At 39.7% G+C, this 14205-nt stretch overlaps 1 protein-coding gene and 2 long non-coding RNA genes across 3 annotated transcripts; 2 read left to right on the top strand and 1 right to left on the bottom strand.

Moving 5' to 3' along the window:
• The first annotated feature begins 552 nt into the window (after positions 1 to 552).
• LOC122987393 (hepcidin antimicrobial peptide) lies at positions 553 to 2427 on the top strand. Its single transcript, XM_044359268.1, has 3 exons — positions 553 to 855; positions 956 to 1033; positions 1196 to 2427. Exons 1-3 carry the CDS (start codon positions 769 to 771, stop codon positions 1301 to 1303), a joined length of 273 nt encoding a protein of 90 aa, XP_044215203.1. The 5' UTR covers positions 553 to 768; the 3' UTR covers positions 1304 to 2427.
• A 756-nt stretch (positions 2428 to 3183) lies between these two features.
• Positions 3184 to 6866, bottom strand: LOC122987642. Its single transcript, XR_006404538.1, has 3 exons — positions 6779 to 6866; positions 3661 to 3824; positions 3184 to 3533 (listed from the first exon to the last, which is right to left on the bottom strand). It is a non-coding gene; the product is annotated as an uncharacterized LOC122987642 (long non-coding RNA).
• Positions 6867 to 7085: 219 nt separating this feature from the next.
• Positions 7086 to 13933, top strand: LOC122987641. The gene is made up of 3 exons (XR_006404537.1): positions 7086 to 7150; positions 12768 to 13381; positions 13485 to 13933. It is a non-coding gene; the product is annotated as an uncharacterized LOC122987641 (long non-coding RNA).
• The last annotated feature ends 272 nt before the right edge of the window (positions 13934 to 14205 follow it).

Here is a 14205-nt window from a genome sequence, read left to right as displayed (position 1 = left end):
ATGGATATTCCAAAGTGGCTCCCTCTCCTTAGTAAAGGATTTCGTGGGTCGAAACAAGTGCAGCTCAGTCAGCCATGCAATAGATTGACCAATGCAGCCTTGGCCTTTGCTGTGGGAATCTCCAAAGCTCTCTCCCGTTTTTTCTTCAGGAAAAGTCATATTCTTTTCCACGGATCTCTACGAGTATGAAGGAATACATATTCAGAAAACATATTGCCTTCGTATATTGTAAAACTGATGGTCTCCAGCAGCAGCAGCAGCAGCAGCAGCTTGTTCATGTGTGGAATTATGTGTTCTGTCTGCGGAAAGTAATTTAATTTAAAAGTTTATAGTTGATTTGATATTGCTGAACAGACAGTGGGGGCCACAATCAAAAATAGAACGGAGAATTTCCCTCAGTTTTGCAGAACTATGAAGGGGTGAAAAGAGGAGGTCAAAACTTCCCCAGTGGAGTTAGGTAACTGCTGCCAGGAATGGGCAGGGCTTCCCAGAGTGATGAAGCAACACTCGCCCAAGTGTGTATAAATACCAGCACACTCGGTATGCTCAACCATCAGACAGCGGAAGGACTTGAGAAAGAGCTGACAGGGGTCACTGGAAGATCTGAAGAAATCCACTTTCCCAAACAATCGCCATCCATCACTGGAGCTGAAGAATAAATTGAAGATATTGTGGTGCTCTTCGGTGGCCTGACACCCATGAGAGAGAAGATCTATCAGCTCTAATCTTCAAAGGATTTAATAACTAAACCATTTAACCCCCGCTAAAATGAAGGCATTCAGCATTGCAGTTGCAGTGACACTCGTGCTTGCCTTTATTTGCATTCTGGAGAGCTCTGCACTCCCATTCACTGGGGTAAGAATTTGACTTAAACTCACTTCATTTGCTTATTAACTATAAATGTTTTGTCAGGATGCTAAGACGTGGCTCTTAAATGTGCATAATTCATTAACAGGTGCAAGAGCCGGAGGAGGCAGGGAGCAATGACACTCCAGTTGTGGCACATCAAGAGATATCAATGGAATCGTGGATGGTATGTTCAATTGACTGAATGAATTAAGCCAATTACCATGAGCAAATTAAAATGTAAGTGGATGTGTTTTCCCCACGGAGTACCCTGGTGCTCTCTCCACACAAGGAGAGGATGAAATGCTGGTGATGAACACCTTGCTCATGCTTGTTGTCTCTCTCACAGATGCCAAATCACATCAGACAGAAGCGTCAGAGCCACCTCTCCTTGTGCCACTGGTGCTGCAACTGCTGCAAGGGCAACAGGGGCTGCGGTTTCTGCTGCAGGTTCTGAGGATTCGCACAACAACCACTAAATATTAATTTATTGCTTTGCTTTTTGTCTCACACCAAGAATGACCTCTTCTTGACCTCTCTCTCCAATGCATTGCCTGAGCTACATTCTTTACCTTTTTTTTTGTAACATATTTTAAAGGAGGTGTGATTCACTGAGCAGCACTGGAAAATAATGAAAAAATGGCTACTCTTTATTCTTTGTATTTATTATTTTTCATACTTTCACCCTGTAAGTCTTTTTGTAAGCTCAATGAATGTAAATTTGTTTCTAGAAATAATTCAGACATGATGGTTTCTTCATCTAAATTAAGTCTATGGAATTAATATTTGTTCTAGAATAAATAATGAACATTTAAAGCAAATGCAAAAATGTTTTGTGTTCTTTACTAAAGGAAATATTGAACAGCAATGAGTCTTAAATTATCCCTATTTGGATATAGATGTAGGTTTACGGCAAATAACACAAGTGTCTTGATCATTATGGAATAAGGTAAATATTGTACCTTTGCAATATGTGTCACATAAATTATAGTAAGATATCAAGCAATAAAAGGCAATTTATGGCACTTTGAATTGTAAATATTCTTTCACAATTCTGAAAATATTGTTGGATTTGGTCTCAGTCGGTGATGCAACTGCACTTTTAGACCCTACACTTTATTATCACATTAAAATTTATTGGCACTTAAAATTGTTAACACAATGCATAACACAAAATGAATACCAGTATGAGTAACTTTTATAAGATCTGTTTTGTTTCCTGTTCTCTGTCACTGACAAACTTAAACAGATATTCATCTCCCGAAATATTAAAATGTCATTCTCAGTTATATGAAGTCGCTATTTATCCTTTTCCTCCTTTTTCCATATTTAAAGTTTTGCGCTTTTTTTTTTTTTAATTTTTCATTTTTAAATCACAGCATTGTGTAATGAGTATGATGATCTTCACAAGGTCAATGAGAGTTCTGTCTGGAGAAATCTAGAGCCCAGGAAATTATTAATTTCATGTTTTGGAGTAGTCAGCAGAAGCAATTTTACAGGATGGGCAGGGCAATATTCTGAGCTGATCAACTTGATTATTATTTTCAATAGTATTTGGTAGCAAAATAAGTAAAAATAGAAATAAAAAGTCTGGCTACATTGGTGTGTGTACTTCCTGTCTGTATTTGTATTTGTATTTGTGTGAAACATGTTATTGGAAAATTCAAGAAAGCACTGGCATGTTCAGATTACCAATATGCCCTTGTGCTTGCTTAGCCCGTTATTGCAGCTACCACTGGTGAGAAAAAAATAAAATCAGTTTACTCAAAGATGTAGCCTTCTCTACTCCACCTCAGTAAGCGTGGTATCTTCCATCAAACCCTGGCGAATCAGGTTAAAAGCCAGAGAAAAAGAAATCATACTGTGTTTTAGATTTCCTGTGGTGTTTTCACCGAAAAAAAAAAAAAAAAGGGCAGCAGACACTGAATTCCCTCTCTGTATTATCAACTGAAAATTATTTCATTCAAGGACTGTCAGGTTTAACAGCAAGGTTATACTGAAGGTTGCCCTCATGAATAACTGACACGCAACCTCCTTTTCAATATGTCATCAGTGAATAAATATTTTTTTCCTTGCAGAACATTACAGACTATATTTACTGTGGAAAAAAATTACACCTGTTTTCAACTTTCTTCTTTTAGACTAATACCAATTCCTCACAAGGAGTGCACAACATTTTGCAAAAGACAATAAGTGAAAACGAAATAGAGAAGTCACATAATCACCACAGTGCTCCGAAAAGCCCACGACATTCAAATGTACTGTATGTCTTTGCAGAATCACATTCCATAATGTTTTTAATCTATTTCTATATATAAAAATGGGTGACTGTTAGGACCCGTCTCTTTAGCTTTAACAAAATAGGAGACTCACCATGATACAGGAGTAACAAGAGATACAAATAATTAAATATTTAAAATATGGGGTATGGATGTCAGTATAATCAATAGTGTAATGTGCGTGAGTGGAAGATGTGTGTGTGGGGTTGTTGTATGGTGCATAAAAGCCTAGATGAAGAACTAAAGCAACATAACCAAATCAAAAAGGCGTCTGTGGGGAAGAGGGGAAGAACTAGAGCAGCAGCGGCTGGGTGCCAGAGAGTCAGCCAGAGAATGAGCTGTGCTGCAGCCCAGACTTAAATAACCTGGGAACACCTGGGGGGTGTTCCCAGTTGCGCTAATGATCACCTGCAAGAGAAGAGCAAACAGGCAGGTGAATCACACAGCAAAACAAAGATAACACCAGGGGTCATCACAGTGACAAATTAGAGGAAAAGTCAACTTAAAGTGTCTTTGTTAGGTGTTTTGCACTCACAAGCCCTCTTATCACAGATTCTCAAAGTCTGTGGAACTGGTACAGGAGGGATGAACACCGTTCTTCCAAAAGATATTCCCTCATTTGGTGCTTGTTTTGATGATGATGTTTAACACATCGGTCCAAAATCTCTCTGTCTCTCTTGGGGGGTGGGGATCTGGTGTCTGCAAAATGATGAATCACATCATTTGCATACTCAAACCATTCAGTTTCTACACTCCTTATTTCAAGTTTCTCTTTCAATTTGATATCTGTATAAAGTATATACAGCAATTTGATTTCCTGCAACTCACCTCCTTTAACATTTATTGAAAACTAAATGCCACTAAAGCTTACTAACAGATAAATGCCATTGACCACCATACATTTAGTATATTAAGTTTAGTTCTGTCATACTTAAAATGATAAATTATAAACATCATCCATTGTATAGTGCAGGTTTTAAATGGACATACCTGAATTTATACATTAAATGGCATAAAAACAGGCATGCTGACAAACATGCCTGTTTTTATGCCATGTTACCAGACCTTTAAACAGAATCAAATTTTTAGAACCATCTTTGGGGAGCACTGTGCAACACTGCAGTGATGGGCTCACAGCAACACCATCAAAGACATCGCCAGAATAAACAAGCTCATAATTTGTGATAAGCTGTGACCAGTGTGGGCAGCAAGCTTTCATTCACACACACACAAACACACACACAAACACACACACACACACACACACACACACACACACGTGCCTGATACATAAATGCATACAGAGAGAATTCAGTGCAATCAGTCAGTTTTGACAATCATTTTCATGATAATCAATGTCTAATGATGGATGCTCATTTTATAAATTGCCATGTCGTCCGTGTTTTGTCATCACCACCGTCACACACATTCAAGAGTAAGATTGCAGCTGACATCCTTCAACATTTATTATAATCCAACAGCAGACATTGCTTATGCATTTTCTATGCAGCTGTCACTCTTTTCAATATGGTGGACGCATGGGAATATTAAATATTTTCTTTACATTTTTTGGCCTTACTATTTATTTTTTGGTCTGTCTGTGAGCATATGTATAAATAGGAACAGTTAAATATTCTGATGTGTAAGATCCTTTTGAAAATGTAGGTGATAAATGGTCATCACTGTGATATAAATGTGAAATACTCATTTCCTGAAGCCAGAGCATTTTTTCTGCAGAAAAGCTCTTTCTACCAAGAAATGTTTAAAAGCTTCCATGAATTGATATTACATTTTTTCCAAAAATATATTGTTCTCATTAAAATATTGCCTACTATTACATCAAATAAGGAACCCTATTATATGGCCAGACAAATTTCAATTTCCATTGGAAATAAACAACTTTTAAAATGCCAATTCATTTAAGTGCCTATGGTGAAATGATAATACTAAATATAGCTGCAAGTGCCAATGATCAGGGTCCAAGCAGACTGACAAGAAGCAAAACTCTTCATCTTTAAAGTAATTCATTGTGGTCCATACTATATGCTGATGCTCTGTTCAGAGCATATATAACTCTACTTTCAGAAATATTTGATGTAGCTTATGACCTTCAGTGAAGACATGTGTCACACAACTACATTTGTTGCTATTTTGATAAAAATGGATTGGCTTGTATAACTGAAATGGATTGATATATCAAAATTTCTTTAACAACTGAAGTCTGTAGATGATCCTGTCTATGTTGGATGATTGGACCAGCAGTTTCTGACGAGTTGCCAAAAATAGGATTTTGAGAAAATTGAGAAACATTTTTAGAGCACTTGAGAGACTTGAAAGATTAAAATGATGAAAGTCGTTTTCAAGATAATTGTGAAAACGTAGACTTTGTTACAGCATCACCTTGAGGTCAATGAGTGTCATTATATGTGCATGAGTAGTGGGTAATATTTGCAACCTAGCTGCCAATTTTGGTCTTTCTAGGTCTCATGGTTTTTGCTGCACAAACACTTTTAGCAGAGAAAAATAATAAAAAGAAATTTTCACAGGGTCACAATAGGTAACCTTCAATTTAATATGACCTCAATAAGCACTTGGAAACATACTGCATGCATGAATTGCTACATTGTTGGCAAGTGGGACTTGGCCACCTGGGTATTTGAACCCTGGACCTTTGAATTCCCAGGTGACTTACGGACTGCACCACTGGAGAGACATGGTTTCCACACACCTTCTCACTATTTGAGGCAACAACATCACACGTGCAAAACTGGGGTATTTTTGTCTGTTTAAACTTTAAATGCTTACAACTGTCAAAATGTTGGTGGACAAATTCTGACAAAAAAAAAAAAAAAAAAAAAATCACACACCTTTCTGCTGGTTTTGGGTGTACTGTCAAATATTTTGGTGGTTTTGAATCCAACACTGAGCAAAAAAGAAAATGTTGTGCATACAGTAAATTACAGCAACATAGTGAATACAGCTGCAGACTCACAATTTGATCTTTGGATATCTAGTATCCAGAGAATGTCTGAATTTTTGTAGAATTTGTATGAAGACTTGTGGAGATATAGATATATTGGGTGGATGTGCTGAACACAATTTCAGCTCTGTAGGACATACAGGTGACTTATTTTAATTTTTTAAAGTTTGGAATATGAAATGTTTAGAAATTTAAGCAATCGTTACCAAATTTTATGCATTGACTGAGTCATGAGCCCAGATCATGCAAACTGAATTTCGTGCAAATCCGTGCAGCCGATTACGAGATATAAACTTTTCGTATCTGTGGCGCCCCATAGTGGCAGAATATCCCAGGACTGTAAATTGAAGCCTGGACCTTGCATCTGAACACATGCACTAAGTTTGGTTACAATAGCTTAAGTCCATTTTGATTTATGAGCGTTAAAGCCAGGACCTCAGCCTTTAATATGCCAAAGGCCATCTAATGCTAGGTAGGACAAAAAAAGTCATCAAAAGAAAATCAACACTTTTGAGGGCAGATACAACTTCAATAAGAATTTTCAATGACACAACCAGAATGAATGCTATAGGCATAACAAGCGCAATGATCCCTGTGTTGTCTCATCCTTGATAGCTTAGTGATTCCACTTCAGGCAAGTTTGTTTATTGGATTGCATTCAAATTAAAGTTACCTCATTGAGTGTTCGAGGCATTTTATGTGCAGGAGGAAGACATGGTGAATGGTCCAGTCAGGGTACAGACAACGGTCAAAGAGTTCAGAGACAGTTGACTTTGTTAAACATCGGGCAACAAGGAGCCAGGTAGAATCAAACAAACACACATACACATTTGAAAAATCAACAGGCAGACATGAATGGCTCAGAGAACACATACGACAACTACACAAAATGACCTGACAAAAGCGCAGGGGAAAACAATTCCTCACTATATACTGGGGAGTTAATGAGCAAATGAGAAGCAGCTGTGCAGGCAGGTGGTTGATCACAAAGGCAGCCAGGTGACCTACAGAGGAGGGAAACTAACTGAAGGCTTCAATTGAACAGGTATGACATGACAGGAGGATACACGCAAGCTGTGTCTCAAATCCATACTACATACTAATACTATGCAGTATATACTTATCGTCATAGTATACTGCACAGTACAGCAACAGTATAGACACTGTCTTGTCACTGACAATTAAACTTCACAAAAAGACATCAAAATGTTTTCCTGAGATCTGATACAGTACTTACTTTTTGTTTTCCGAGATCTCTCTGGCACTGTTTCACCACAACCACCCACAATTAAGAAAACATTTTTCAGCCTTGAGCAGTGAGTACAGTCATACTGTGGAGAGCTGTGTGAAAAAATGAAGAAAGTGGAATCCTTTACAAAGAGCACATTGGAATCATGTCTCCCCCTTAATGCTGCAGTCAGACCAGATTTTACGTCCAATTCATGTCCATGTGGAAGAGGCAATGCACTTCCTGTTGCGAACAGACCTGCCTGTTTAGCTTCACATAGTTCAATCTGATTGAACTTTGACACACAAAATCACCAGGCTCTCCGATGTTCAGCCAGTTTGAGAGAGGAGGTGGGATTGACCTCTCAATCAGGGAATATTATGTGTTTTTATCCTTGTTTTATAACACAACAGCGAAATAATAAAAGAAGAGAAGGAAGGTTGACTGCTGTGATTGGCTTGTGGACTGTTGTTGTTAGCCCACTAGATGTGCAAGCTTCTGCAGTTTTTATTTATTTATTTATAAACAACATTACCCATGCTATTTCCTGTCCTACCTGCTCCCACCACACAAATAGATTTCACCAGGTGGATTTTGGTCTGATTGCAGTTTAAAAAGAGGGCAATGCTGCATTTTTAACAGGGGGGGTTTAGGGGTCACTTTTTTATCATAGCCTCTTTATAAAGGTACATTTTTTTCCTCAAGGAATTTATTACAATGTGTTGTCTAGCACCGCTCATCATAACTGGTTAAGTCTGGAAACAGATTAATTATTATAATTACGCAGATTGCAACCACGTAAGTAATGCACTGCCCTGTGATGTGTACTGGACAGACCTTAACATGATAATTTTATGTAAAATTAGTAGAGCTAGTAAAACAATGTGCAGATCTTTTGTCTAGTGAGTCTGAGTTTTTGATTTACTACCATCTGTAGAAATTTTTGGACTGTGTATGCCTTCCACTTTGGTTCTCAACAATTTTATCCCATTCTAAAGGATAGGGTGCAAAAAATGTGTCTAAGAAATGCAGCTTTGTTTTACTGAATTTAGAGTACAAAACCAATGTATCCTTCACAATATCCCATAATCCATTGTGTACCACTCAGTTGTTTTAAGGCACACTCAGGCAGCCCTCACCAACTTGTAAAGCTGAGAAATATTATGTGATTACTTTTAGGGAAATAAAAGTGGAAAGAGGCTTAAAAATCCTGTTTTTGTTTTTATTACACTTTTAATTTTTGAAAATTAAAGTGTTACAATAAGTGTTCATGAATAAACTACCTTACGGAGGAAGTCCACACACCAGGTCTCGAACTAGAGTCTCCCAGATCATAGATGACTGAGCTGATTACTGAGCTAAAACATTTCTCTTCGCCTCATTGCAGACAGACCTCTACCTATTTATACACCCATAACACAGAGACAGCACACTGTGTAACGTATAAGGAAGAACTTCAAAGGTGATTCTGGCTTTGCACTTAGCATATATTGCCTATTTTTTACAACCTAACTTTGTGGAAAGGAGAAGGGGAACAACAGGTTATGGAGAGTCACTCGGGAGCACTTTGTGTGTGTCAGTAGCTCAGCTTTATCTCTGGGGAACATCCCCAACTCTGGGAGTGATGTCCAAATTAGGAAATGTGCGTCATGTAGCAGGTGGATGTGATTCCCCTCGTTGAGACCTGCTGATAGACGTAAGAGCGGAGCTTGACGTTTTTTTTACTTCTCAAAAACAAATAATGTTTACACATATAATGACATGGACCAATGAAAAAGCCACTGACTGCAGTCATGGAAACCAGCTACTAACTCCAGTGTTTTGTCTTCTGAGCAGAATGGATATGTTGTTGCATTACAGATGTAATTAAGTTATATCAGTGTATCATTTAATTATCTGGTACACTGCGTTGCCAATTATCCATCATGTATTGATCTTAGAGATCACAACTCATTCAGCAAACTCAGGGATGATTTTAGGGCAGCATTCTGGTAAAAGTTAGACATATGTAACCTTACAAATTCACTTGGATATGCCATTAGTTTTATGAAATTAAAAAGTTTGTATGTGTTCTTTAAAAAGGGATAATCATTCTCAAGAAAGCTGTTTGTTTACACTAATCACTGGCCAGTAGCCACTGTGTCTACAGTATCTTTGACACAGGGGAAACGCTTTGATGTTGCAAAAAGCTCAATACTTTGATGGCAGGAAACACACACAGCCTCTCTTTTTCTATGTCACACAGACAGTGATACAATTTCAATAAGATCATGGTACAGTGAGTGTGCACAAAAATCATATTTTAAATCTTTTAATCTAATCTCGTTTTTTTATATTTCAGCTGAATGTGCCCATCAGAAAAACCATCATCTGCTTCAAACTACCTTTTACTCAGATCCATTTTCCAGAATTAAATTTAGCCATATTTTACACTTGTGATATTGCCGGCAGTATCAAGAAGGTAACTATTTGTCATAATTATGGATCTGTGCAGTGCAGCCTTCGGGTAGAGCCACACTTCACAGTGTGTGTGTGTGTATGTGTGTGTGTGTGTGTGTGTGTGTGTGTGTGTGTGTGTGTGTGTATGTGTATGTGTGTGTGTGAGAGGAATGCCGGGATGACCCAAGGGCTATTGAGACCTGGTGTGATTTAAAAAGACAGGGATGGGAACAGACATAGTTGCTCTCTCACTCTCTTCCCGTCTTCCATTGATCACCGGCTTCCTCAAAGGCCGAGGAAAGAACATGTTAATCGACTCCTTAGCTGCTGAGAAACAACCTCCCCTATTCCCAAGCTTTTGGAGAACATTAGAAGGCTGATACCGCTATTGACCAGCGGCCATCATTGAGATTCCACCACCTTTACTAAAAGAAAGGATCTTCTCCCTACTGCCCATATCACTTCTCCTCACACCTCGCATAATGCATCACACCATAGCATTTGCATTTAGATCACCCCTTTTTTCTTGCATTGCACATTGTGTGTCGGGATCTGAGTCGATACTGCGGTGGGCTCCTAAGGAGAATGGATGGAGGTGGTAATGAAGGCGAACCACCAACACAAACACGCCGCCCGGCCGTTCCTCTGCCCGGCGCTGTGCAGCACCTGGAGTCGTTAGTTTTAATTAGCGGAGGGGAGTGATAGGAGCTCCTCTCCTCTCCCACCCACCCATCCCCTCTGGTTGGAGAGCAGCAGAATACTGATGCTCCCTCATAGTGCTGCGTATTTGTTCTTTTCTTTTATTATTAGTGTTTAATTTAGAAAAACAGCTCCAAAGTGACTCATTCTACCACAACAATTACATGACCTTATATTAAATTCAAAATGGATTGTTTGTTTGGATGAACACATGAATGATCAGGTCAACAGTTGGATTGGTTAATTAAAACAGGCATAGTTGTTTCTCCCTATTTGGTTGTCAATTCTCCTAATATTCCCCTAATATACAGCAGCACTATGTAGTGTGAGAGACTTTGTGGAAATCTGTTTGGCTGTTTCAAGAGGGAAAAAAAATCAGTTGAAAGAGATTGACATATGGTTTATCAAGTGCTCTCCACAGATATTTCATGGAATTAACCTCCTGACAGTTGCAGAAAGTTGAGCAGTAGATTCCAGCACCCTTAGACATCGCCTCCCCTCTCTAACCCTGCTCTCAACACTGATAAGACCTACAGTCACCTACACTGCCCTGATACTCCACCCACACACTGCTACAGACACCTTGTTAGCTGAAGTAGATGGAAAAGCAAGTGCACCATCCTCTAAATTCAGGCAAAAGCTATACATTAGCCAGTGGGCACTGATAATGTCTTGTGATATTTCAGAAAACAGTATTGCAAATCTCCTGTTTGTCTAATATTACAGTTCCTATGATGGCTCCTCCAAGCTTTATCTGTTTCATTCTTATTCAAAGCTGCATTTGGAGGATTTGGTTCCTGATAGAATCACTCCGCTCTAACCCCCTCCCTCCTCTCCACTGAGGCATATTCCATGATTTACATTACCTATCAAATCTTCCAGTCCCTCGCTGTCAAATACTCAACACAGCCTTCCAGCCTACTGCAATGGCTTAGGCTCTACCTCATCCTCACAATACATGTATGCCAAATTGTGGGGGTTGGGGGGTGTCTGCGGAGGTTTTGAAAGTAAGTCCAGTGTTTTGGAAAACTGAAACACTCTGGCAGTCCCATTGGTATGTTAAGTCCTATCTTGGTTCAGACACATGGAACTTTTTTTTTTTTTTTTTTTAAATATATCAAGGATTTTTGAGTCCCAGCCAAACTGTGGAAATGTATACAGTGCATTGCATAACTATTGTGTGCTCTCACTTCAGCCTGCATTGGGAAATGAAGCAACTCGTGTGGGTAAAGTAATGCATCTGAGGTGAAGCATGGCCATTGGGCCAAAGTGGTCCAATGGCCATGCTTGGGCTGACGCAGTTTGTCTTGGCAAAGCCGAATATACCCCCAAGCAATATCCTCTCTCGGATCGTGAGCATATACACACTGTATACACACACAAGTATGTGCATACTATACATGCACACATCACACAACTGCCTTTAAATATCTCAGTGCTTCCCAAAACATGTAAAAACTGTGTGCCTTCACATGCAATATTGCACATAGCCATGTGTTGAAATCTGCATAAATCATGTCAGTATTACTCAGGCTTATATTACCCTTGGGAGGGCTATGTGTTTGAGTGCTGCGCAGTACCCCCTGGTCCACGCTGATTATATCAAACAATATGGAACACGACTGGAATGCATAAGGAGAGTGGGCGCATCTCCCCCCATGGCTGAACTGTGCAAGAATCTGCTTTATCTCAGGGCTCAGTTTAATACGCCAGACTTCGGAGGAGCCACCCTGGGGTGGATAGATAGGGCTTGTCATTGTTTTACTGGCTCACACTCCACTATGGAGCTGTATAGGCTCCCCTGTGTGCCTCTAGTCAATGTAACAGTGCTACAAAATCATACAGCATAGATTTGTCATTCCAGCTTTCACACATATTCCATTGCTTACCAGCCGATGTGCACTGAGACACTAAAGTGGATGACGTTTCTTGTCACTACATAAATGTAACCAATTCAGATCACTGTGAAAGATTAAAAAAAAAAGATAATGAGGTTCTTTTTCTGCCCCACCCCAAAGAGAAGCATTGTCAATTGGTGTATGTTAATACTCTATTGTGAAGACTTGTATGGAATCACACCTGTAGCAAAGAATCATATTCCTAAACTGTGAGGGCATGGCCAGAATTGAGTGGTCAAATTAGCCCAGGATTTATATAACAAACTAATACATGGAATATACATTGCTATGGGATCATGCTCCAGTGCGTTTTCATGTAATACTTTAATGCCGTAGATGACTTACTTAATCTGCTCTCCCACTGTACAGGTCTCTCTCTTTCTCTGTCTCTCCCTCAGCTTTCATTCACATCCATCACCATGAATGACCGGTGGCCTGAAACAAGCCTGCCCTCATATAATGGATGGGTCCGATTAGCAGCCTCTGTGTATATGCTCGACAGAGGCATGGCGAGTTGAGCGCTGTGAGGTTGGTGATTTGTAAGATCACGTGTGGTGGTACAGTGGGGACGGATATTAACAGGCCATTTGGAGTCCCCGGAGAGCTATGTTTCCTGCTGACACCATCACATCTGTAGGCAAATGTGTGTGTGTGTCTACTGCTCCCCCATCTCCAATGCCACAGCTCTTGCACAAATAACTTCCTCCTGGACTTAAAAATGAGCTGTGGGTTGCCATCGATCCAGTGTTCCGCCTCCCTCTCCCCTCCCCACTGTTGGCAAGGTCCTCTCTCAAGGCACCCCACTCCTTATTCCTCGGCTTGCTTACCTGTTACATAAACTGCCCTATGTTATTTTCTTCTGGCGAAAATGCAATTTCATTTCAGTTCAGTTCAGATAGCGCCAAAAAAGTCTGGATGAGTATGAAAGAAAGAAAAACAAAACATGATGGGGAGTTTCTCTCAAAAGAAGCTGAAGCTGGGAAAAAAAGGAAATTCTTTTATCTGAAAATAGGTCAGTAAACAACATGAAGACGCATGAATATATTTTGGTAAATAGTACATGTGTTGACTTGTGGCCAGCTGAATATCTGCGTAACTCATCTCTTGTGATGCAGGCTCTCCAAGGATGCTCCAGACCGAAGCATTATGGGGAGAGGAGAGGAGGAAAGTGCATTTGAAGTTACTGCTGGAGGAAAATCATCCCTAATTAAGAAAACCCTTGTCTGGTTTCTTTGCTCCACTGTGCTCTCATATGCATACACCTCCCAAATTCCTTACATCCTCTTATGTAATTCAGAACTGATTCCCTAAGAGAAGGCCTTAGAGGGATTTTCTAAGCACCTCTTGAAAGCAACACGTTAATGATAACAACACAGCATTATTTGTTTTTTCATGTCACCTCGGAGGGATTTCAAGGAGGGTGTTTCTGTTTGTTCCCTGAGCAGCTACTGTGACTTAATCCAAGCTTTGTTCTATGCATATGTGTGTGTGTGTGTGTGTGTATGTGATGATTCAGCACTTTCATGACAATTTAAAGGATCAATAAACTTGTTACAACAGCTACCTTGACATTCTCAGTCCTAAGGGGAACGTTCTCATCAAAAAATGATCACACAAGATCCAGACAGGGGGCAGAGGCCTCCAAAAGGTTCCTCTTCTCTCCTCTGGGAAGACATTGGGCGAAAACACCGACTTGAAGAGGAGTTATTTATTAGACACACACGCATCTCCCTATCCTGCTGATTCAGCTCTCTAGTGGCAGAGCATAAATCAGCAAACCTAGACCTCATTCCCCAAACATCCATCCATCCATCCCTGCTCCTGGCCCTGCAAGGT

Source organism: Thunnus albacares, chromosome 8 (assembly GCF_914725855.1).
Source record: "Thunnus albacares chromosome 8, fThuAlb1.1, whole genome shotgun sequence".
NCBI lineage: Eukaryota > Metazoa > Chordata > Actinopteri > Scombriformes > Scombridae > Thunnus > Thunnus albacares.
The sequence above is the reverse complement of the archived record's forward strand: the minus strand, read 5'-3'. Positions and strand labels throughout refer to the sequence as shown.